The sequence below is a fragment of the Lacerta agilis genome, chromosome 4 (assembly GCF_009819535.1).
Source record: "Lacerta agilis isolate rLacAgi1 chromosome 4, rLacAgi1.pri, whole genome shotgun sequence".
NCBI classification, from domain to species: domain Eukaryota; kingdom Metazoa; phylum Chordata; class Lepidosauria; order Squamata; family Lacertidae; genus Lacerta; species Lacerta agilis.
Window position 1 is genome coordinate 65,531,183 of NC_046315.1, and position 25,733 is coordinate 65,556,915.

Sequence of the window (25,733 nt, forward strand, 5' to 3'; positions counted from 1 at the left end):
CGACATCGACCAGCACCGTGCTGTGAAATCCAATAGCTGTGGGACAGCGACCTGACAAAAGATTCCAAGCAGCGGCGCCCATTGCGCAACTGAGGAAGGCGGGCAATGCAATGCGCGGGGCTGGTCAGCCTCAGAGCGCGGCTGCTGTGGAGCCTGTGCGGAGAGAGCCAAGCCTCCCTTTCAGGTGGGGGGCCCGGCCGGCCCCACGCAAGAGGAGGGCCGGCGGGGAGAGAGAGAGAGAAGGAGCGAGGAGGGCGAAGAGCCTGCTGCATCCTCCTCCAGCCAAATTAGGCACTAACCGCGGAGTTCCACTTGGCGGGAGCGGGGCCAGGAGGACAAGCACGCGGCCACAGAAGGCACACGGGCGAGGAGGGAAGCGCGCGAGCCGCCTGTTGAAGCAACAGCAGCACAGCAGCCGCCGCCTCTCGTGCCGGCGAGGTGCCTGAGGGAGGGAAGGGTGAGCTCCCGCCGGCTCCACAGCGGCAGCGCCGGAATAAAAAGCGGCGTCGGCGGCGTCTCCCTCCCTCCTCTCTCTCGCTAACTCTTCTCCCGCCGCCTCAGCGCGAGCATGCGAGGAGCAGCCCCTCGCGGCGGCCAGGAGGTGGAGAGGGTGACGGCGGCAGCAGCAGCTCCTTAAGGCGCCTCGGGCTGAGTCCTCCCGCTTCACCGCCGGGATGTCGGCGCACAGCCTGCTCAACAGCGTCTTCTCCTGCTCGTCCTCGCCGGCGCCCGGCGCCTCGCCCTCCTTCCCCCCGAAGAGCCTCTCCAAGCGGAGGCTCCGCCAGACACGCAGCCTGGACCCGGCCGTCATTGGCCGCTCCGGCGGGGAAGAGGCGGCCGACGGCTCGCTCCGCGCTCCCCGGGCCAGGGCAGCGGCGGCGGCGGCGGCCAGCCCTTCGGCCGAGTGTTTGGCGGCCTTCTCTTCGCGCGCTCTGCTGCGCCCGGTGGCTCCGCCAACTCCCCCGGGCGCCTCGTCGCTCTCGACGCCCAGCACCCCGCTCGACAAGTCGCCGTCGGGCAGCTTCCACTTCGACTACGAGAGCCCTCGAGGCAAGAGGCACACCGCGTGGGAGCTGCCCTTCCTGGCGCGCGCGCCGTCCGCCTCGGCGCTCGGCAGCGCCCCCGGCGGCGGCGGCGGAGGCGCCAACAGCATCTTCTTCTCTCCCCGAAAGTGGCTCCAGCAGAGGAAAGGCCAGCAGCTGCCCAGCAGCCATGCGTCCGCCTACGTCGTGTGGAAATCCGAGGTAGACAACTGGGCTTTGCTGTACTTGGTCCACAGCTTCCTTATTCAGTCTCCAGGCCTGTGGTCAAGGTTTGGGTCTGGGCTGCCCATAGGAGCCAACTCCTAGGGGCAGAGGTCCCCCCCCAAAAATATTTGAGGGAACCTCACCGCCCCCTCCCAAAGTTGATAGGCCAGTCAAATAGTGTGCTTGTGCCGCATATTACACAGGGCGGGGCTTACCTGCCCCCCATATTTTATTAAAGTTGGCAGCCCTGGGGCTGCGCACTTGCAGAGAGTGCCTTGGCTGCCCCCACCACTGTCCATTAAGTATAGAATGCGGAGGTCCAGGTCACAGGGTGGTGGCTTGGGGGCAGGGGTGCCAACTTGAATAAAATATTGGGGGCCCAGGTAAGCCCCACCCCACATGATTGATCACAAGACACACCATTTGAATGGCAATGCCCACTCATTTTTGGGGGTAGCAGACCCCTCAAATATTTTACTGAGGGTGACAAAGGGACCTTGGCCCCCAGGAGTTGACTGCTATGTTTGGGGGGCCACAGGCCCTCTCTTTGCAAGTTAACCACTTTTTCTGGCACTTCATGTCTCTGATCTGATTATGGAATGGCAAGCATGGACAGTATGGGGGGCTGAAGAACTGTGAATTGGGAAATTTCTGCTTCCAATTTTCTCTTCCATGAATTCACCATGATGTCTGGGAAAGCACTAAAAGGCAGTGGTTCCCAGTTGGTGGCTCTGGACCCCAGGGGATCTATGTCACCATTCACATAACAAAAAACTACCCTAGAGATATCAACATTTGCAAAAGTAGGGGTTCCATAGCTTGGCTTTTGAAAACAGGTGGTTTTCAGTACTTTGCTGATTGGGGACCACTGCACTAAGGCATATCTTACTTGCACCAAGTTAACCTAGGTATCAGCCCCAAGTGTAGATCTTTCCCTTTTCCCTTCTGTCTTCTTTAACTGCCTTGTCTTAGGTTTCTATATTTAATATTTTACAACAACAGATTCTGGGGCTGTAGCATGTCTGGATGTTCCCCTGTGGCTTAATTCCTAATCTCATTTATATATAGGAGTGGTTGTACTGAAGAGGGGAAGATGCTCGGAACATGCTTGGTACCATTCATTTTTTTACGGAAGATTTGCACATTCCACAAGACCAAGCCATGATACTGGGTAGGATCCTAGTAAGCCTTGCTTATATTTCCGTGGGTAAGATAGGTGGTCTTTAGTACTTCTGTCAGTATTTGGGAACAATGTGTTGCCCTGTATTGTGGCCAGTTTCACTAACTAATGTCCCCGTCATTAGGTGGTGTTACACTCAGAGAGTGGATGTGTTCTCTGCCAGTTGCTCAGAATTAAAATTGAATTATAGAAGCTTGAACATTAAAAAAAATCTTCATGCCATTCCATCTCACCAAGAGTACAAAGTGCACTGTTATAGTTGTCTAAGGGCAGATAGTCCATCTGAACCCTTTATGTATGACTGCCTGCCAATCTGTTCAAAAAGACTCAAGTGTGAATTGGTTGCTGTCTGAAGAGGCATAAAGGTGACAGGGCAGTTTTCAAAAATGGGTGTTTTTATAACCATGTAGTTGAAGTTACTGATAGCAAACCATCTTCACTGATTGTCATCTGCTTCAATACTTGGCTATGTTTGGTTAGTTAATATCATTTATATTATGATGTGCTGTGGGTAGAGAGTAGGGATAGACAACACGTGCAAAGCAAAATGTGCATCTGTTGGAATTGTGTTACAAGCGTTATTCTTTATTTAACTTGTGTGCTGTTCTCACTGAAGTGAGAGAACAGTAAGAAGTAGTAGGCTGGTTTCTCTGAGGATGGGAAAGACAGAAAATGGAATAATTTGGATATGTCCTTCAGTAAATTTGCCAGTCTTGTGAAGGGCAAGTAGTCCATGTGACACTGTTTGTAAAATGTGCATAGGACATGTAGAGTTTCTTGGTGCTGAACACATCAGCTCAAGTAGTGGAAAACTTTGAACTCATGATTTCTTTCCCAATTATTGTTCTATAAGTCTACTCTAGCTTGTTCTATATGAATTATAATCATAACATTAGGAGCATGGGTTGTTGTTGGACTTCCATTAATGAGAATGTTTCGGCTCTTGGCGAAAGGTCTGGAGATGTATAAAAGTGTTGGAAGAGAAAGAGAAGCCAGTGAGGCTGTTCTGAATGCTCCATAGAGCTGTGCTTTCACATGTAGTTAACTATGGCTGTTGGCTGAGGACTAATCCTATCAATTGGGAACTGTAATATGTATCAGAGCAACTGAAGCAGGTGTGCTAACCTACAGGGTAATTGAATGAAAAAGAAGTGATTTAATATGGGTACATGCCCCACTCCATGTCCATCACCTTGCTAGATGGTAAACAACAGCCCCTTGAGTGGGACCCCTCCCAAACAATTGTTAAAATGTGTGGGCTATACCTTGGATGGTACATTGCTGGTGTCCAATTACCGGTATATTCAAAGGTACTGCATTTTTTGAGCCATGTAGATAGGTAAAAGCACTTCTACAGAAAGGTATTTGGGCTAAGGGTTGTAACTTTTTTTTCTTATGAGTTTCTAAACCTATATTTCTGCCTTATGGGAACCAAAGGATAAATAGGAGGATATAATCAAACACAGTTTCTGTGGCTGGATACAACTCCTGAAAAATCATAAAGAGAATTCCTTTTTTTTGTTACCCCCTCATATGTATCTACTTTTATGTTCCAACTGAAGAGAATTATTTAAGCTCACATTGAAAAGTAAGCTGTCTTGTTTGTAGGGTCAATTGCTATACCCTTGGTTTATTCCATATATAGTTGTAATGCGTACATAAAACTTTCCTCGCAAATGATTAACTGTAAGCATGCATGACCCTGGTAGGATTAATTATTTCTGCTGCATTCACTCAGGCCATTTTTGTAAACTACGTGGTAGTACAATATTATTATGTACTGAGGAAGCTGTGGTGTACTCTGTCATGTTGACAAGTATGCAGAGGTTCATTTAGAATTCCCGGGTGCATATACACTAACCCACCTCTCCTGGGTGGAAAGAGTGCAAATATCCCTACCAACTAATTTTGACTATATATGGATGAAAAATAGTTGCAAAAGTGAGAGTAACACTTAGTCAAACACAAAAAGGTTGATAAGTTACTGTATTTTATTCAGAGATTTAGGAAACAGGCACAAACTCTGCTGTGATGTATACAAATATATACAGGTATTGAAATAGCTCTGCAGACCTAGCATTCCCAGGCAAGAATGGCTAGCTTTGCATGCAGTACAGTTACTAGTATTACTTGAATGTAAGTAAGCACTGCTAAAACTGGAGAGACTCGGAATGTGTTCATACAGCCCCATTAGCCTGTGACAGATCCAGTTTTTAGTTGGCCTGTACTATATTCCAGCCATACAGTGATGGAGGATGAAGCAATTACATACACATTGCAGCCATAAGCAACCTTCCTTGGGTTTTTGAATCATAGAATTGTAGAGTTGGAAGGGACCACGAGGATCATCTAGTCCAACCCCTGCAATGCAGGAACATTTTGCCCAACGTGGGGCTCGAATCCACAACCCTGAGGTTAAGGGTCTCATGCTCTACTGACTGAGCCATCAGTGTAGCATTCTTAAGTGAGCTATTTAGATGTAGCTTTCTTAAGTGAGTTATTTTGTAGGCACATACTGTAAGATTCAGTAGTAAGTGAAGGATCTTTGCAAGCAGAAAAAACAACAACACATTTGTCTACTTTTAGGGTGCTTCCACATTGTCACATCGTGGTAAATTATAGTCACACAGTCAATGCTTATTTGAAGTTCTTGCAAAACAAACCTGCTTCCCCAATAATCATACTTGTTACGATAAGGCCAGTGACAGTAAGATGCACTGGAAAGTGTGGGATAACACTTTCTTTACACAATGTCATCAAATCTCCTCACAAACAAATAAGGATGAATGCCCGTTAAACAGGTCATCTGGAAATTACCAATAGTGCCTTGATCAGTAGTACTTCAGAACCAAGTCTGAACAGGTGATCAGCTACCACTGCCTCCTTTTTTCTTTTGCAAAAAGCTGCTCATATGACTAGTCTTTTCAGATAAGTTGTATAATATTGGAGTTGTAAAATCATGCAATATTGCCGCTCCTCTTCTGTCAACTTGCAGTTCACAGAAAGGAAGGGGTAGCTCCCATGACTTAGTTGCTGCCACATTAGCAACCAAGCAGGTTTTTATGTTTTGTGTGCAAGAGATGATTGGTTGTCAGCTCTGACCCAAAGAGGATGGAATGTAGGTGCTTCGAAACCATATTGGCAGTTTTGTAGCTATATAGGCAATACAAAAGGGTGCTGAATCTTTTATTCATGAGTAGAGAAACTAGTCAATGTTTGTCTTCTCTAATCCACATGTCAGATTTTTTTTATTAGGCAGCAGTCAAATTTTATAGGCGCAGCACAGTTTCAGTAGCAGGAACAAACAATGAGATATTGGAAAAGGCGAATGGGTTTAAATGTGAAATTATTGATTGTAATTATTCTAACATAAGACAGAAAAATGGAGGACTAGATCCTTCATGCATTTACAGACTGCACAGCCTTATAGATTAGAACATCCAATATACAATACTTAAGAGGGTTTCTTGGTAATTGATGTAAAATCCTGGCACAGGTGATGGCTGTATCCCCTTGTCCTGCTTCCTTCCCTGATGGATGCTAATTGCTTGTTAGGACTTTAAGCATGAATGCTGTAACAGATCTGTATTTCAAATCTTACTCTTGTCTGTGATCTTGCAGATGATCTGGTTAACAATCTAGCCACCTGCTTTCAAGCATGCTATGCATTGTTATTGATGAACTTCAGAGAAGTAGTTGTGCGTGAACTTCTATTGCTAGCTGTATGCATAATTCAAGTTGAAGGTGAATGAAGAATGTTGCTATCTAAACGTGGTGGTTGCTGAAACTGGAATTTGTCCAACAGAGCAGCTGACAGTTTGCTAATGCATCAAAACCAAGTTGCCACTAGCAAAAAATTTCCTCTCCTTTTTACTACTGGTGATTCACCCAAGTGTGTGGAGGAATTCCTACTTTACTACCACCATTGCCTTGACATCTGCTTTCACCCTACCCTCCCAGATTCTTCTTCTGGTCAGCAGTCCCAGACAGTCACACTCTCACACATTGGCGGAACTGACCTATTATGCCTACACTTTGACACATAAGATTCGAGTGGCACAGAATTCTTTCTCCTCATCAAACCACTTTTTCCGTCCAATGGGTGACCAAGAATTTCTAGCCATCAAGCCAATCAGAAGTGAAATTTTACACTCTTCTTCCTCTGCATAAAAGAACCCAGCTTCTCCCTTACTGGTCTTACAAAACTAAGTAGCAGCTAACTGCTAGCCAGAAATGGGTGCTTCACATTTTAAGCTTAACCCTTCTCAGGACCCCACAAACATAGTAAACTCTTATACAGGTACATTGTATACAGAACAAACCTTGTCTCAGTTAGCACATTGTAAAGGTGATTCCTCCACACACTACTACAAGCAATATGAAGCCAGCAAGATTTTTAATTTCTTTGGATATTTTTTTTGGGGGGGGGGGTATTTAGGAAAAGGATGTATTGGTTGAACTAGGACCTGGGCCAAATTCCTGCTCAGCCATGAAACTTACTAGATGACCTTGGGCCATTCGCTGTCTCACAGCCTAAACTACCTCACAGGGTTTTTGTGATGATAAAACGGGGAGGAAGAGAACCATGGATGCCACCTTGAGCTACTTGGAGGAAATGTGTAATATAAATGTAATAAATAAAAAAGGAATACTTACCTGTGGATAAGGTGAAATCCTTAATATCTGCTCAGCAGTATTTGGACTTATTATATTGGGGTTAGCCAATATAGTGCCTCCCAGATGTTGTTGGCTACAACTGTCACCATCCCTGATAATTGGCCATGCTGTCTGGCACTGATGGGAGTTGCAGACTAGTAACATTTGTAAAGTGTTGGTTACCCTTAAGTTGGATCATGAGTGGGGAACATGATTTCCTTAGGATATTTACTAGAAGTTTACTTGCACATCTATTTTATAGGCACTTTGGATGATATGAAACAGACCAGTTAGCAATCCCTCAAATGAAGTTTTCAGTCTTCCTTAGGTGTGCCATTAGAAACTCCTGCTGCTTCTATAGACCACAGATTGGTTTTAAGTTGTCAAGATGTGTATTCTCAGGACAGTTTTTCTGTTTTTCATTAACTAGCATTGACTGGATGAAAGGCAGACGAGGCTCAAAACTGTTTTTGAGCAATTGCTGAAGAGCAAGCAGATTGTGAGGAGTACTGCTGTAAAATTAAAACGCAGACTGTATGTATTGACTGTCAATCTCTGGAGTGGATTCATACTTCTGTGGAAAACGGTTTGAGGGAGAAAGATATAGATAGAAGTATAGATGACCAGCTATCTACACAAAAGGCTTTATGGTCCTCAGATTTCAAAACAAGTCCCTCATAATGATTAGAAGGGTGATACTGCAGAGCAACTTTTTCTGCATCTTGTGGAGTCATGACAGTTGTTCACTGTGTACATTGCAGAATCCATGGGGAACCCACAAAGGAAATTATTGTGAACCTGATAGGAAGATACCTCAGGCCCTGTTTTGGGTGTTCAGGCAATGTGTGGGTGGAGTAAGTGTGCAGAGGGTATAGAGTTTATATTCTCTCTCCAAAGTTCTTGTCCTGCATGCACACTGCTCCTGCCCCAAACAGCCATATCCAGCATGTGCTACCATGACTTTTCCATGCTGAGCAGAAGAATGGGGCTTCTAAGAGTGTTTGAATGCATGTGCTTAGAAGTGTCGGATTTGGACCCTTGATAACATTGGATTCTGGATCAGTTAGATGCAATTTTGAGGCCATTTCAAACTTTTGTACTCAGTTTGTGAGAGTCTCCTGTGGGGATGAGGATACTGGAAATGGGGCTTTCATGCACTGCCTTCATGCCCTTCTAAACGAAAGTATTTGTTGGATAACAAAACTGATAGAGCCTCAGAACCACTTTTAAAATATATTTTTAATTGATTTTCAACATTAACATAACAACAGAAACTACAAGTATTCATAAACACATGGATTACTATTGAAGGCAAGAGTGAAATGGAAGGTAAAACCCATGGAGCAAAATAATACAGCGAACTTCCTGTTCAGGGTAGTTCATTTACGACCCTGTGGGGCTGCCCTTTTAATGCTGCATTTGCCAACCCAATCCCCTCAAGGTGTTTTGCACTACAATTCCCATCGGCCCCAATTAGGATGTATTGGAGTGACCTGAACGATATTTCTGAAAAAGGTGGTGAGAGGAATGCAAGCAAGGCTTCATGCCTACACCACATGTGACCTAGATTGTGTGTTATTGTCCTTGAAGAAAGACTTGAGCTATTCTGCAAAAGCAGCACCTGTTCTTTTGCATATACACTCCTTTCCTTGGTTATGATTCTGTAAATAGACTCTTGAAAGAGCCCCCAGTAAGATATGTTCAGTTTTCAAGTGGATTGTCCTTGTCTTACAGATACATCTTGCTTGGTTGTGTTGTACATGGACCAAGGAGAATTACAATATTATCTGCCAATATGATTAAGTGTTCAAATAAAGATGGCAGATTGTTGTTCTGCTATTTAAACTGAAAGCTCCTAAGTTTGCCATCTGGCAAGCAACCCTGAATTTCTTAATATTTGGTTCAGGAACCGCTAGAAACATTTATTATTAATTCTTCTCACACAGTTGGTGATCCATTGACTGAAGCTTATTTTGTTTTCAAGTTTGGCTTGGAAGTAATAGTTTGGAAAAGCAGAATACAGCCTAGCTGGATGCACTGAAATATAAACAAAACCCTTTCCCTCTTAATGGGCAAAGTATAGTTATACTTCTCCCCTCTGGTACTTTTACCCTTACTCTGCCAATGGTAGTTAAACTATGCCCATGTCAAATGCTACTTGAATGTTGTGGTGGTTCCAGCACTACTTTGCTAATGCCAAGGTAATTTGACTCCTTAGTTTTAGTTATTAGTTTGTTCTTATTACTTTAACTTAGAATTTGTATTGTATCATGCATTATCTTTTAAACAAAACAAAATGGCACACTTGCAACATTTCACTAGTTACAATCTAGACAGTTAAAACACTTTGTTTCTCCCAAATATTATTGGTAAGTGTAGTTTACCCCTACAATTGCCGGCACTCTATTTTTTTTTTAACTACAGTTCCCAGGATTATTTGGTGGAAATCATGTGCTTTAAATGTATGGTGAGTGTGTGTGCAGCCCTGCTTGGAGTTGCTTTGGTGAGCAGTTACCCAGCTCATATTTCTTTTTGTTCTCTGGCGCTCTGAACAATCTAAAAATATTCCTCAAACAGGAAATGTTTTTCATTCTGTTATGTCATTTGCTTCCCATAGGAGGTATTATATCTAATTTATAGAATAAACTTTTGGGCTGTATTCCCATAGGAACCTAGGTACAATTGATTGTTTGGCATACTACCCAAACTATTCCTCTGTTTTTCAGAAGATGCATAATCAATGTCAAAGGGATTGTAAGCATTAGAAAGACTGGAGCCTACAGAATGTAAGGCAAGAGGAAATAACCATACTTGATTTGCCTGCAGGTTAAAAACAAGCACCAAAGGACTTCTTAAATTTCACTTTGAAGGCATTTCTTGGCTAAACTATGAACAGAGTTTTCTCTCATCATATATCTATATATATATATATCTATCTATATATATCTTTTTTGCCCAGTTTCAACCACATTCTCATTAGTGGTACATCTTTTGTCTATGTGTGTTTTCAGAGACTTAACTTTTTATTACAACATCTTGTTTGGAAGAAGGATATATTTGATAGTTTTGAATGTGGATGGCATTCCTCTGAACCAAAGGATCCCATCCAAGCAGCTGTGCTGCTACTTCATAATCTCATTTGAAAATACACATTCACTCTTGTGGCTTTAATATTATACTTGCTATTTCCCCTGAGAGTTTAATTGTACATCTGAAGTCCTGCAATAGCTGGATGCCGAAGCAAGAATGCTATGGGGTGATGGATGCCTGGTAAAGTTTACATGGTTTGATGCAATGTTCAAAATTCACCAGGTGCCAGGTGCATTTTGCACCTGGCTGTTGGCCACTTGCGACCAAGTGAAGATGCCTGGGCACCAGGAAGGTGCCTGATGTAGCCACCATCTGGCGGTGCATGCCTGGGGATCCTTGGATCTTGACTGTTTTCACACACCAGCAGTACATTCTGTGGAATTTATCTGCACAATCAAAATGAATTTCAGGAACCAAAAAGGGTGACTTCTTTAGACAGTATTGGTCTGGCTCAAATCCCTTTCCCCATGGTTTTCTTCCATTGGATTCTGTTATCACTGGTCTCGCACATCTCTTCCAGGGAGAACATGGAGAACTGAACTACTGAAGTCCTAATGAATTTCCTTTAGTAAATTCCAACAATCATGAGGTTGAAAGCCTTGTTTGAATATTCATCCAGCTAGACCTTTTGTGCAGGCAGTAACTGAGTTCAGCTGAACACTGCTGCTTAGAGTCATGATCAAACTTTGTTTATTTAACCCTGGTCGTGTATTAAGCGGGCCTCAATGACAGCCATATTATGAGTCATGTTTCTTTACAGCAGTGCTTAATAAAGTATTAAATTCTGCCTGGTTATCTTTTATTGCTAAGAAAAATAGATTAATCTTTGTTTTTAAGGCCAAACTAGATGTGATAGCAGAAGCTATCTTTTTGTTCACATGTCAGTGTATTAAGCAATGTGAGGTCTAATTTTAACCTCAAAAGGCATGCCTCAGTAAGTGGAGCTGAATTCTGCTTTTCTTTGCTGCAGTCTATTGTCTCTTTTACCACCTACCCTAGAGGATTATTGTTTTGTGGACAGGGGGAAGCAGAATAACATTCATTTTTCATATGAATTGCCTGCTACTTACCAAGGATCACAATTAAAACAATAAACTTGCAAAAGATAACAAACAGTTAAAACAGCAATCAACTGATAAAATTACTTTAAAATTTTTTTTTTTTAATTTTCTACAGTAAACAGCGAATACAAACGAAAAACCATAACAACAATAACAATAAACAAAGAAACACAACAAACAGTTTAAAACAACAATAAAAATAATAAATGAAAAAATACATACCTAACAGAAACAGGAACACAAGATAAATCCTTATTTACTACTACCTTCGAATCTTCTTTAGGGGGACTTCCCCCGCTCTCTCAACTGCGTTCAAAACTAATCTAAATTGGTAACTTTGTAACTATTTTCTGAAACATTCATCATCATTCTTAATATACTATAAACATACCGGCTAACCATATATAATTCATTTCTTAAACTACATAACCTTAAACATTACTAAACAAACCTAAGCCATTTATAACATCACTTCTTATATACTATTTTATATAACATCACCTAGCTAAAGCCATTTAAACAAACTGATTCTGCTTCAAATATCTAATTTTTCATGATTTATTAAGTAGTCCTTGAATTTCTTCCAATCTTGTTGGACTCTCTCCTCCCTCTGGTCTCGGAGTCTCGCGGTCAGTTCAGCAAGTTCCATAAAGTCCATCAACTTCATTTGCCATTCTTCTACTGTCGGAAGCTCTTCACCTTTCCATTTTCTTGCAAATAAAATTCTAGCAGCTGTTGTGGCATACATAAAGAACACTCTGTCCTGACAACTGATAAAATTACATGCAGAAAGTAAGCAACAATTTCACATTCCCAAAAGTCAAAACATAGCCTTGTGTTTTCTGACCGTCCCCAAAATTGGGCCAGGCAAATATCAGAAGGCAGAGAGTGTGGGAACCACAAAAGGCCCTCTTATAGACTGCCATCCCAGACCTCTGAAGGTGATGGAATCACCAACGAGTTCTTTCTGTTGATCTTTCCAGGGGAGCATTACCCTATTCTGGACAAGTTTAATACACCAAACACACATAGTACCGCCATCTGTCTGGATTAAAATTGAATTTGTTGGCTCTCATTCAGCCTGTTGCTACCTCCAGACACCTTGCTTGAGATGCAACGGAGAGAGCTGAGTGATAACAGCATTCTGGTCACACCTTAATCCAAATCCCCTGGTGACATCTTTCCACTGCTTCATATATGTGTTGAAAAAATGGGTAATGAAATGGAATATGCTACAGCTCAACTCCTGCAATGTGTTGAGATTTCACAGCTACCTTTTGTAACCCATGGGACTCAATCCTGCAACTAGGAGTAGAACTTCAGTAAAGCCATGTCTCCAGTCCCCATCTCTTGATGCCATTCCAATATGATACTGTGGTCCATGGTATCAAAAGCCACGAAGAAGTCAAGGAGAACAGGCGGGGTAGCACTCTCCCTTTTCTCAGGGGCCCATCTTGTTTCAGGCCATGATAACAGACACATCCAAAAATAAGACCTGGGATATCTTCTCAGAATTTGTTGTAACTGTGGTTTCTAATTCTATGTGAATCTGAATAATTTTATCCGCAAAGTGCTTCATAGAAGTATCACAGCAGTCTTCTGACAACTCACTTAATCTTCCCCACTGGCCAGGTGTAATAAGCCTATTTACAGTCTGGAACAGCTCTGTTGGACAGCTACTCAGTGGAGAAGTAGTAACCTTTATTCACCACTAGATGGTAGATTCAAATAATATACTCACCCAGTGCTTTTTTTTCCTCTAAAAAATGTTTAGGGGTACTCGCATTTTGACTCAAGAAAATCACCAGGAAAGGAAATAAAGCTGCCATCAGAGGTGGTAACAACGAAACTGACCGATCACTGTGCTAGATTCCAACTCCTACTTCACACATTAAATGCTCACTTCCGTCTGAGACTCAGGAAACACCATGACAGGAAATGAGGCCATCATCAGGGGTAGCAATGGAACTGACGATTCACCGTGCTAGAGAAGAAACTAACTATTGATTTATTTTTAGCTTCTTCTCCTGTTAGATTCACAAAATGTTTAGGGGTATGTGTCTTCCTGCATCCCCCCCAGAAAAAAGCACTGCTCTCGCCCATCTTAGATCAGGTTCTCTTCAAGATTTTTTGCACTTGCACTATGGTGTGATCACATCAATTGTCTTATGCCTCTTGCCATTCCACGGCAATACTAGAGCCCTGATAGGAACTGGACTGGAGCCCTGACAGGATTTTATCCAGAAAATTCTGCAGAGCCTTCAGCAATCCTTTTAATTTTGTAGGTCTCCAATAGGTTCACCACCTTTGCACCACAACTATGTCAACCTTTACCAAGGAATGGTCTGTCTATGACAACAGGCTGAGTACTATCTACTCCTTTTAATGTCTTTAATAGATCTAACCTGCTTGGTCTCCAAAACTGACAAAAGTGTGTTGGGCCACTGATGTACAGTGGTACCTCGGGTTACAGATGCTACAGGTTACAGACGCTTGAGCTTACAGACTCCGCTAACCCAGAAATAATGCTTCAGGTTAAGAACTTTGCTTCAGGATAAGAACAGAAATTGTGCTCTGGCGGCACAGCGGCAGCGGGAGACCCCATTAGCTAAAGTGGTGCTTCAGGTTAAGAACAGTTTCAGGTTAAGAACAGACCTCCGGAACGAATTAAGTACATAACCAGAGGTACCACTGTATTTGGATAGCCCCATGGTTGTCATGGAGACCACGACAGTCCTGATTTGTAACGCTAGATGCCTTTTTGATGGGAATGTTGAAATCTCTTAACACGACAGTTACTGAAAAGACCGACTCCTTTCTTGCCCCTCTACACACCTCCCTTGCAAGGGAGCACACGGTAAAGGGCCACAGATGTTGAATTGAGCACAAAAACTAATTGTTAGCCTGTGCAGTCATGCCATAATTGGTGTTATGTGCTCAGACAGTCCTGCCCCAGTCAGCTGCCTGGTAGCGGAATTCTGCACCAGCTGCAGTTTCCAAAGCGTCTTCAAAGGCAACCCCACATATAGCATGTTGCAGTCATTCAATCTAGAGGTCAACAGAGTGCAGACAGCAGACATTAGGCTATTCTTTTCCAGGTAGGAGTATAGCTGGGCCACCAACTGAAGCTGATGGAAGGTACTCTGCACCACCACCACAGCCTCAAATGGATGAAATGGATACAGAAGTCCTCACAAGCTATGTGGGTACCCCTTTCAGAGCAATCTGGATAGTGAGATGCAAGGGTGGGGAAGAGAAAGTTTTATGTATGGCAGGAAGTATATGCTACTAAGATAGCCTTCATAAACCTGGTGCCCTCCAGCAAGTGTTGGCTGCAGCTGATTGGAGTTGTAGTCCAAAACATCTGGAAGGCACCGGGTTGGTGAAGGCTGTGCTAAGATATCAGTACTGATTTATTTCTACTCCCATTGAAGTTGGTGAGAAATGGTGTTGGAACTCTGTGAAGTTAAGCCAAAAAAAAAAAAAAGCTATTTGGACCATAGAAAATACATATTTCTTGTCCGAGGCATCTTATTGTTTCCCTTTATGGAAAATTAGCTGTCAGCTGGTAATTAATACATGTGATTTGTTTTGAACACTGATGAAAATCAGCAGCTCTGTGTATTCCCCACCGGTCCCTTAATTGGCATTAATTAATAGAACATTTTTAGTTCAGTATTACATTTGGTCTATACTTGCGTTCAATAATTGAATTCCACATGTAGACTTTCAAAGCCTGGCAGTGCTCCAAACACTGAAAAGTCCTGTTTTGTAAATTTAAACTCCAGCTATTTTTAGCTTTTATTTTTAGTTAAAACATCGCATCACTACTGGCATGGAGTCAGAATGATCTTGAAACTTATGGCTAGGATCTGTTCATTCTCAGCACTAGGGCCCCGTTTGTGCAAGCAGCAGTGTAGTAGATATATTAAATGTAGTTACATAAAAGTGAATGCAGAGGAGGAAATACGATTTGTCTCTTTTCAACTAAAAAAAGTTTGGTGTTGTGCAAGCAGTGGTGTAGTAGATATATTAAATGTAGTTACATAAAAGTGAATGCAGAGGAGGAAATACGATTTGTCTCTTTTCAACTAAAAAAAGTTTGGTGAGATTAAATAGAATTTACGGGGTTAATGACCTTAGATGCTGGAATTGTCAGGCTGACTATGGTCATCATCTTCATGAATGGTGGGAATGCTCATCAGCTGTACTTTATTGGAGAACAATTTCACAATGTCTCTCAGATACTACAGACTGCATTATAAGACCTAGTGTTTTGATGGTTTTGTTTAATGTGGTTGGAAATGAGGTGGAGAGGCCTCTAAGATTGTTAGCTTCTATCTTATTAATGGCTGCAAGGATCATGTGGGTAATGAAATGGAATGATCAAAATTCCTGGCCACTCTCTGGAAAAAGGCTTTGACTAGCTGGCTTAACCAGGTAAAGGTAGCTGATGGGTCTCAAACCCTTGGTGAGTTAGGGACTTCCCTGCATGCGAAGACAGGCTCTGGTGCGTTAAGCGGACGAGACCAATAGTGGGTCCAATGGTCAAAAAGTTGGTTCCTGCACGTTCTGTAGAAAGAAATGAGGGGCAGATGGGGCTCGCCCATCTGGGTAGGTAGCCTATCTAGGAGAAGAAAAACAATGATCCTCAACTTCTGCTGCCTTGTGGGATATCTTTGGGAGAAGAAAAGGCTAAGGAGTAAAACCTACACAAATCTGGAGTAGAGTCCCTAAGATGGTTGGATGACATATTGTACGCCTCCTTCCGGCAACTCCTGCAGCCCGGCTGGTTCCAAATCTATTATTCTGCTTTCCTTTGGACCACATCAGCAAGGCTGGGGGGGGGGGGTTTCTTGTCTTGGCAGCCCAGGACCACTACACACATTGCTTAGGCTTGCATGCCTGGGAGGTCACTTTGGTGCTGCTAACACAGCAAAAGCAACACAAGCAGGGCCATAGTTAGGGGGTGGTGAGGTAGGCCCCCACCTGGGGCTCAGGTGGAGGGGGGTGCGCAAAATTGGCTTTAAAAAAATGTCCCTAAATATGTCTATAAATATATATATTGATTATTGCCTCATTAGGACCCTCGTACCTAAGGGACTGCCTCTCCTGGTATGTCCCGAGTAGGAACTTAAGGTCCTCAAATAATAACTTTTTGGAGGTCCCGAGCCACAAGGATGCTAGGTTGGCTTCAACTAGGGCCAGGGCCTTCTCAGTACTGGCCCCGACTTGGTGGAACGGTCTGTCACAAGAGACCAGGGCCCTGCGGGATTTGGCATCTTTTCGCAGGGCCTGCAAGACGGAGCTGTTCCACCTGGCCTTTGGGTTGGTTTCAGTTTAACCCTGATGTTTCAATCTTTTGGTGTGATTGGTGGACTACTTAAAAATGAGGCTGCGGTATAAATTAAATTTTAAATTGTATTTTAATCTGTATTTTAATGAATTGTTTTATGTTTTTGTTGTGATTTTATTGGTGTTAGCCTGGTTTGGCGGGGAAGGGCGGGGTATAAATACATTATTATTATTATTATTATTATTATTATTATTATTATTATTTTATAAGAAAAGGTTTTTAATAGAGGGTGAATTGAATGGGGTGGGTGGGTTTGGAGGAGAGGTGGAAAGATCAGCTAATTTTTCAGTGGCTAGGGGGTGCAATCTGGACAGTTCTGCCAGGGGTGCAAGATCACCTAGCTACAGCTCTGAACACAAGAGGCAGCCATTACAAGTTACCGGTCTCTGTAGCCACAGCAGGCACTTTGATTCTCCAGCAGTTTGATGTCACCCCAAAGGCACACTCCATTGTCTTTTGAGACAAACGGATGCCAAATGATGTGCCTGGAATATTTGAATGTCATTTATCCCAGTCTGTATGTGTTTTGGATTTTATATGAAATTGTTTTATATATGTTTGTTGCTAAATCACTTTGAGATATTTTATTTGAAGCTATTCATAACTAGAATATAATCAATACATACATACATACATACATAAATAATAGTTGTAGGCTACCTTGAAAACACATTGAGTGTATGAGAAATGAAGGCTCGGAGAAGAGAAATGGCCTCATAGATAATGTTATGGTGGCTTTCGATTCTCCTTATTCCACATTTTTTGCAATACATTTAAATGCTTGGGCTCGAGGCCCTGCTATCCACTAGAGGAAGTGCAGAAATAGAGTCCAATATTGCACTGAGAATATTCAAATTATGTCAGGGAACAAAAACATCGTAAATCATCAGTCATTATATATATTTTTTAAACCTCGGGGAATTCAGAGCTGAAAGTTGTCATGATTCCTAAATATCTTTCCTTAACTGAGCCAGAGAATACTTGGTTCAGAATCATGAAACATTTTCTAGCCAGTAGAGTGATGTGCAAGTTGCATGGTATCATTCTCAACAAAATGTTGCTTGTTGCAGTGGTAATTTTATCTTGGCAATAATTCAGTAAGTTGGATCACATATTGGGGTTGCCTACTGTTCTCCTAGGTGTAGTTGAGTAAGCAGTTTAATTAACATGTGAAGTGGCAGTATACTTTCATCTGCAGAAAGTCTCATGGGTGAAATCTGTGAAGTGTATGCAACAAAATAATTTGCTAACTGCGTATGCTGCAAAGGTCTGAAGGTATGCATAATGGAATTTAACAGAAAAGGCCTTTGCTTCATCTCATAAATATTGACTCTTTAAATAATAAGATAGATGGGAAATTGGACGGTCACTTCTTCCTTTAAGTTTCATTCACAGTAGCTTGGATCAGTTTTTCTGATTAACTTTGATACAGAGAAGCTGTCTTTGGAATTTTAGAGTGTTTTGTTTATATGCACAGGGAACCACTTTGCCAATGATCTCACCATACCACATATCCAGATACTGTACATTTTTGAAGCCTTGCTAATCTGTGGTAGTCAGTAGTAGTTGTTGCATGACTTCTAGGCATTTGCTCGTTTATGGATGAGATGTACAGAGAAAGTGAATTGCTATTAGTTTCTTGCACATTGGTGTGTGTGTGTGTGTGTGTTGTGGTCAATACTTTGGCAAACTGTATGAATATTTCTAATGCAACCACCAATATCAATAGGCTTTATTCACAGAGTTGTTCTGGCCCTATTGGACATGCTAATTTTTCATGTCAGTCTGCAGCTGGAACTTCTTATCCATTTGGATGCCATTTTCCTTTGGCTCACCTTAAGCTCTGTGAAATTTCCATGCTTCAATTGATATGTCAAAAAAGTACATGTGAAATAATGTGTTATGATGTGAGTGGCTGCATGAAAACAATAGAGATCTAGTATAATGGGGTGGGGGGGGGAGAGATGGATTTTTTTTATTGCTTACGCCTATCTGTTCCTCCCTGAACGAAGGCCAAGGGGACTAACAGCAAGCAAAGAAAAAGAACAAATTTAAAATATCAGAATAGTGATAAATCATAGAATCATATAATTGTTACAAATGTAACAAAGTTTCAGAATTTAGCATGAGACAAAAGCCAAGCTTCTTTTCCTCCCTAATTAATTTTTATTGATAAAACAAAAACAAAAGTCAGCTTTACAGAAACATGGAATGGAATAAAACAAAAACCAAAAAATATAGCAAGTATTACAAAGGGATATTAACTGAGGTGGAATACTCATTGGTGTAGAAAGATATCACAAGTACATAAGCAAAGACACAGTGTTTTACCTTGCATCAGTGTTTCCCAATGTGGACGTCATGTTTTTCAAAAGCCAAGCCATGGACCCCCATACTTTAGAAATTTTTGATATCTCCTTGGTAGTTTTTGTTATGTGACTGGTGCCGCAGACCCCCTGGGTTCTGCAGACTATGTTAATACCCTGGGGTATGCAAACTACCAGTTGGGAACCACTACTGTGGATAAACAAGTTCTCTGTAGAGCAATACCTGAGGGACCAGAGGGCTAACATGCAAACAGAAAAATACATAATATGAGAATGGATACTACACAGTGTCACAGTGGTCTATCATGTCCACTCAAAAATAAGTCCCACTGAGTTAAATGAGGTTTTACTCTGTAAATCCTATAGGATTGCAGCCAAAATCTTTTATATTCAGAAAAACAATTGGTAACAATTCCAATTGATGAGACAGTCTAATAAGCACATAAAATCATTGCAAAACAAACAGTACTCTTTCAAAGCTACTAATATTAATAAGCATAAAAACGCCACAATAATCCCTGTACTATTAAAAAAAACGCAATGAAAGGAATGTTAGCAAATAAACCAATGAACAGAAGAGGCAACTTCAGTATGAATATTTGTATTTATGCTTTATGTATGAATTTTAACAAGGCAAAAATAAGGAATGTGCCAAGAGCTAAACAACAATAAATATTATTGACAAATGCTAGCTATAATTTCTTGAAGGGGGTTTAAAATCCAAAATTGACTGCTGGTTCTGCATTTTATCCAAAGTCAGCCTAGTTATCCCCACTGCCGCAGATTTTCTTTTCAAATTGCCTCCTAGCATCTTACCCAAGCATTTCTTATTTACCGTTAGTATTGCGTACTCATCTCCCCTCAGTTGTGAAAGAGGTGCTGCCTTGAACTGGCCACAATTCCTGAAATGGTAACCACTAAAGGGGAGATTTCCAAGGGAAAGCTACTTTGGAGTTGTCTCCACTGGTGTGGACACACCATCTGTGATGAAGCTCAGGAGATACCCTTCTTCCCCTGAAAATAGGTGTAAGGACTGGAATCTACACATCAAGATACTGACAGACCTTGTGGATTGGTGTTTCTGTGCCCAGTTCAGAAGATGTTCCTCCCACCTTGGTTTCTGGCTTGCCTCTGTCATGGCAAAAACAGTGTTTAGTTGCATCATAGCATGCTCATTTTGACACATTATGATGTCCGTTGTTGCTTTCATAGTTAATATTTTTGCTAAACCATGTTTATTACGTTTTGGTTAGGTTTTTGGAGCAATCCGCACATGTTCCAGCCACTGGTGGACGAAGGTGGGGGTAGGGGGAGTGGGCCACCCCGGGTGCTATCCCAGGGGGGTGACATCATGGCCGCCCCGGCCCCCCAGGATTTATGCCACTCATTGCGCACCCCCTGGTGCGCCACACCCCCTGGGACATGTGCCAGCCACAGCCCCAGATGTACGCCGCTCCCGGTGCAGGAGCAGGTAGCTTCACCACTGGTTCCAGCTTTTAAAATCCTCTACACGGGTGGCGCTGTGGGTTAAACCACAGAGTCTAGGGCTTGCTGATCAGAAGGTCGGTGGTTTGAATCCCCGCAACGGGGTGAGCTCCTGTTGTTCGGTCCCAGCTCCTGCCCACATAGCAGTTCAAAAGCACGTCAAAGTGCAAGTAGATAAATAGGTACCGCTTTGGCGGGAAGGTAAACGGCGTTTCCGTTCACTGCTCTGGTTTGCCAGAAGCGGCTTTGTCATGCTGGCCACATGACCCGGAAGCTGTACGCCGGCTCCCTTGGCCAGTAACACGAGATGAACGCCACAACCCCAGAGTCGGACATGACTATACCCAATGGTCAGGGGTCCCTTTACCTTTACCTATGTAGTATGGTATTTTGGTTTTTTCATATAATTATTTCTCTCACCTCCCACCCCCAGGGTTTTGAAAAAAGAGAGGATGTTAGCCTTATGTCTGTTTTGGAAGAATCTAACAATGCCTGCAGTGTACTTTTCAACAGCCTGAAATGATGTGCATGAAAATGCGAGCAAGCTAAAAACTTCTTAGCTGATTGCTCATCAACAGATCCCCTATGATTTGGCAGCTATATTAGAGGAAGCAAGCTTAGTAATGTTGTGCTTGATGTTCCTGCTGAGATACAAAGATAAAACTGTTCATAATTACATAGGCTTGAACCCAGGAAATTCAGATCTAGTAGATATTTTAAAGTGAGTCACTATCCATTAAGGATATGCTGGAATTGCATTTAGATCCCTGGAGAAGCAGCTGCATCATACTACAGTAGAAGTTAAGTTCTTCTGTGGCTGGTTGGCAAGTACACAGGAAAAATAATACCTGAAATTATTGGGATATCAAGGGAAGCATCCATTGATGCCAATAGAGTCTTCCCTTGAAATGCAAATAGTCACTTTGGAGTGGCATCTTTTTCCTGGACCATGGTAAGGGGTAGGAGAGGAGGGTTAAACACCCACTCTCGTATCACTTACAGTTGCTAGACTTATCAGACTGTCCTGTTGCTGCTATTTACTTAAGAAAAATGTGTAAACATCCTATTTACCATTCTCAGAGATGCTCAACTTGTGCTGATTTATTTAACAATTGACAACATTTGACTAGTCGTTTGATTCGCATTCCACCCCTAGATGATTGGGGGTGAAAGCTCTTCTTTCAGCAGTAACATTGATCTTAAATGAAAGTGACTCTTTAAGTTAGGAGTTAATGTGCAATTGGGATTTCTTCTTTTGTAACCCTGAGGTCAGAGTGGGCTGACAGATGTCTCTAAGCCTCACCCCTTGTAAAGCTGAAGTTGTGTATCATTTTATACTTGTATTAATTAAAAATCCTGGTTATGAAATAGTCCTCAGGTTTCAAAGTTAATTAGTTGAAGTGAGGGAATTGACTGCTAAATTTTGTTCAATCCTGTTCGGATAACAGCCTGTGGGGTGCATTGGTAGGGTATTTGACAGGTCAACCTAAGGTCAGGTGCCATTGCATTCATTAACACGCTTAGCAATAGCTAACAATTACTGCGTGACTAGAATCTATATCAACTGCCTGCTATGAAATGAGTCCTTTCCGTAAAGTGTGTGTTACACATATACAAACTTTCCCCTGCATCTTCTATTAATTTATTACAAATTACCTGCATATTGAAAACAGAGCATTTTCCTGCTTGATATAGTCATCTTTCTCCCTGTTCTCCTTTTATTCTATAATAACTGCTACGGTGTAGCAGGTTATCAGGATGGATCAATGCAGCTTGTTAGAACCTCAACTTGTATGGAGTGAAAAGTTTCCCTTTTTTGTTAACTATTGCAATCCCCTGCATGTGAAGACAGGCTTGAGCAGACAAAAGCAATGGTGGGTCCAATGGTCAAGAAGGCTGCATGTACTGTAGGGGGAGATGAGGGGCAGATGTGGCTCATCAACCTGGGAAAGGTAGCCCATCTAGGTGAAGGAAAACTCTGGTCCTCAACGTTTGCTGCCTTGGAGCTACACTCATTCGTGATAAAAGGCTTTGGGAGTAAACCCTGAGGAAAAATATGTACCCACTACCTTGCAAGACATCTTAAGGAGAAAAAAAAGGCAGAGGAGTAAACCTTACACAAATCTGGAGTGGAGTCCCTAAGGCGGTTGGATGGTGTCTTGTATGCCTCTTTCTGGCAACTCCTGCACCAAAGCTGGTGTCCATTATATTGCTCTGCTTTCCTTGGGACCACATCAGTGAGGCCAAGAGAGATGTTTTGTGGTCTGGGCATCCCTGGACCTTGATACACACTGCCTAGGTTTGTGCCCCAGAGAGGTCACTTTGGTGCAACTATTTAACTCACCCCTGATTTTTCAAACCATGGTTTGTTAGTTCATCTGAATTCAGACTTTGCCTCCAATTTCCTATTAATTTGGAAGCTGATGGGATAAAGAGAATAGCCTGTTGAAAAGTAAAAAGGAACAAATGGGATTTTCTTCTATTGTACTAAATTCAATTCAAAGATTACTTATTTGTACAATTTATATTTAAACAAAACTCTAAGATGTTTACAACTTAGGTAAGATAGAGGTCTCTTAGATGTGTCCATACAAGGACAAAGCAAGGCTTAGCAGGACAAAACCTTAATCAAGTTCCATCATCCAGCTTAATTAGAAATGTTTGCGATAATTACGGAGAATTTACAGTATATATCTTAAAATCCAGAATATTTGTAACCTGGATAACTACTACCAGGTTGCAGTTTTAGTAACACTTCATTTTATGGTAATGGCCATCATCGAAGCAGTTGAAAAGTACAGCGTTGTTCCATCTTTGATATTCTCCCTGGTTCTTAGTCATCATTCCTCTGTGCAGAGGCTCTACAGACACAACACCATTCTTGTCTTCTGCCAACATTTATAGTCCTGATCACCACAGCATTGTGTTGTTAGCTTGTCAGTGAAACTGCGGTTGTAAAGTAGTAACTTGCATTGCACATGTGGAATTACTTATCCTATCTGGGAAGAATGTATGAGGTGTGCAAGTTTTCTTATCTGCCTTTCAGTAAGTGGACAGATAAATAGTTTAATTTAAAATATGAAGCTGTGACTTCAATATATATATATATATATATATATATATATATATATATATATATCAATATATATATATCAGTGATGGCTTTTGATATCCTGTAGCTTGTCAAGGGAGCACGTGGCCATAGAGTCTGTTAGTGATGTTGGAGAGCTGCGTATTTCAAGCCTAGCCTCCAGGGACGAGGAAGAGGAAGACAGTTTAGATTTACAACAGGGGTTTGAGGGAGGTCACAGCTCAGAGGCAGATGAAGGAAAAAGTTGGGAAATCATGAGAGAACCAGAGCAACACCTGGCTGACACATTGTCATTGGAAAGCATTTCAGACCCTCCATCTCCTAGAACCCAGCCAGTCTTAAAAGTAGGAGAGCAAAGAGCTCAAAGACAGAGGGCATGTAGCAGCACCTGTAGTGGAGGTGATGATGATGAATGAAGAAGTGGGAGAGACAGGGGGCGGTGGGGATTCACTCAGGACAATGCCATTATACAAGAGGCTGGGTTCTATAGCCCCTCTCTGTAGAGATTGAAATAAAAAAGGACTGTAAGAAACTTTTCCTTGTCTTATACTTTCCTGGGCAACCAGCTGGGACCTGCTGACAGCATCCTGACACTTATGGGAGTTGGAGCCTAACAACATCTGGAGGGCCACAGGTTGCCCATCCCTGGCTAAGATGACTGGATTCAGGATAGCTCCTAACAGCCACCTGAACTTTACCTTTTGGATTGCACCGTACAATATAAACCATGAGGTGGGCTTTCATTAGGCTAGCACTAGGTGCAAAGATGCATTACTGAAAAGATGTACAAGTAAACACTGTGGGTGTCTGGGCTTGTAGGTCTCGCAAGCACTCCTGAATTCTCACATTAGCCTTGAGGGGCTTATCATTGGGGGGCTGTGTGGTTGGTGGTGATGGTACATAAGAAGAACTGAATTTGTGTTTGTAGATGTGTGTGTATATGATTCAGGGTCATTTTTACGAGGGAAAAAATAGTTTTGAGTCAGAAAGAATTTGAAATCTGGAATAGCTTGTTTAGAGCTTATTTGTTCAGTAATTTATTAAATGGATAAAATATGTGTACAGTTAAGGTGTCTACTTAGGCATTTCCAAAAAGAAGAAGAAAAGGACCGCAAAAAAGAGGACACAAAATTGCATACAGTTTGCAAATGCTTATTTATATGTATAAATGAAAGTTTGGAAATCCTTGGCTTTGACAAATTAAAGACACTCGTGTTTCTGTTTATTTCTTCTGTGCCTACCCAAGGAGCCTGTGCATTTCAGTTTAAAGTTTGAGACAGATCTGGGTTACATTCCATACTACATTTTTTTTTCAGAGATGGGGAATAGCCATTGTTTCTTAATCCTAGGTGCCTAACTTGATATCTGTAGTGTTTGGGAAGGATTTCTTAAGTCTGTAATGGCATCTTGAAACATTCATTTAATTTTTGTACTTTTTTTGTACATCTGTACTTTTCTGTATATCTATATCCACACAGACTTTTTGACCTTGATTTTCTGCTCATCTTTTTGTTGGGGTGGGTTGAATTGGAGCTGATTTTTTAGACTTATCAGTGATCATTTTAGCCTGCTACATTTAAAAAAACATTAAAAACGAGAATATTAAGTCACTGATGTTAGCATTAGAAGGGAATCTTGGAGCCAATGTATAAGTATGCAGACTAGTGTGATAAAATTCTGCACTGTAACAGTTCAGACTGCACATATACATAGGATTAAATGTTTGTATGCTACTGTATGTAGGAGAACATGTCTGCCACACCAGCGAGAATTATTTAGCATCACTCTCTCCCTTATGTGCTGGTCTGGTATGCAGAAGTTTTTGTTTTGTGGAGGAAGCTTTTAAAAATATGATATCTGCTATGCTTGGGACTGACCCTACCATTAGGCAGAGTGAGGTGACTACCTCAGTTGGCAAATGCAAGGGGGTAGCAGTCGCTTCTTAAGTGCCCAGCCATTCTGCTCTGTTGGAGGACAGACTTGTTTATGCTAGACAGCCAACCTTGCCCACCCTAAACTAGCCTGTTGTCCCATGTGGATGGGGTGCCATCTTGTCTTTCACCTCAGGCGGCTAAAATGTATTGTGCCAGCCCTAGAATCCAGAATCCTCTTACCTCAGTTCCCCTCATTTTGCACAGTGTATGGGTCTGCTATAATCTCTCCTGTTTTACTTAATTATCCAAAAGGCTGTGTGGCCTAGTGAACCTTTTTGAGTAGAGTGGTGTGGACCAGTCATACTG

The 25,733-nt window shown here is 42.0% G+C and overlaps 1 protein-coding gene across 1 annotated transcript in view; it reads left to right on the top strand.

Annotated features, from left to right (window-relative positions):
- The first annotated feature begins 657 nt into the window (after nucleotides 1–657).
- ARHGAP6 (Rho GTPase activating protein 6) overlaps nucleotides 658–25,733 on the top strand; it is a 186,780-nt gene continuing 161,704 nt past the window's right edge. The window contains exon 1 of the mRNA XM_033147415.1: nucleotides 658–1,244. Within this exon, the coding sequence (XP_033003306.1) occupies nucleotides 675–1,244 (570 nt within the window). The 5' untranslated portion in view covers nucleotides 658–674. The remainder of the gene's footprint in view (nucleotides 1,245–25,733) is intronic.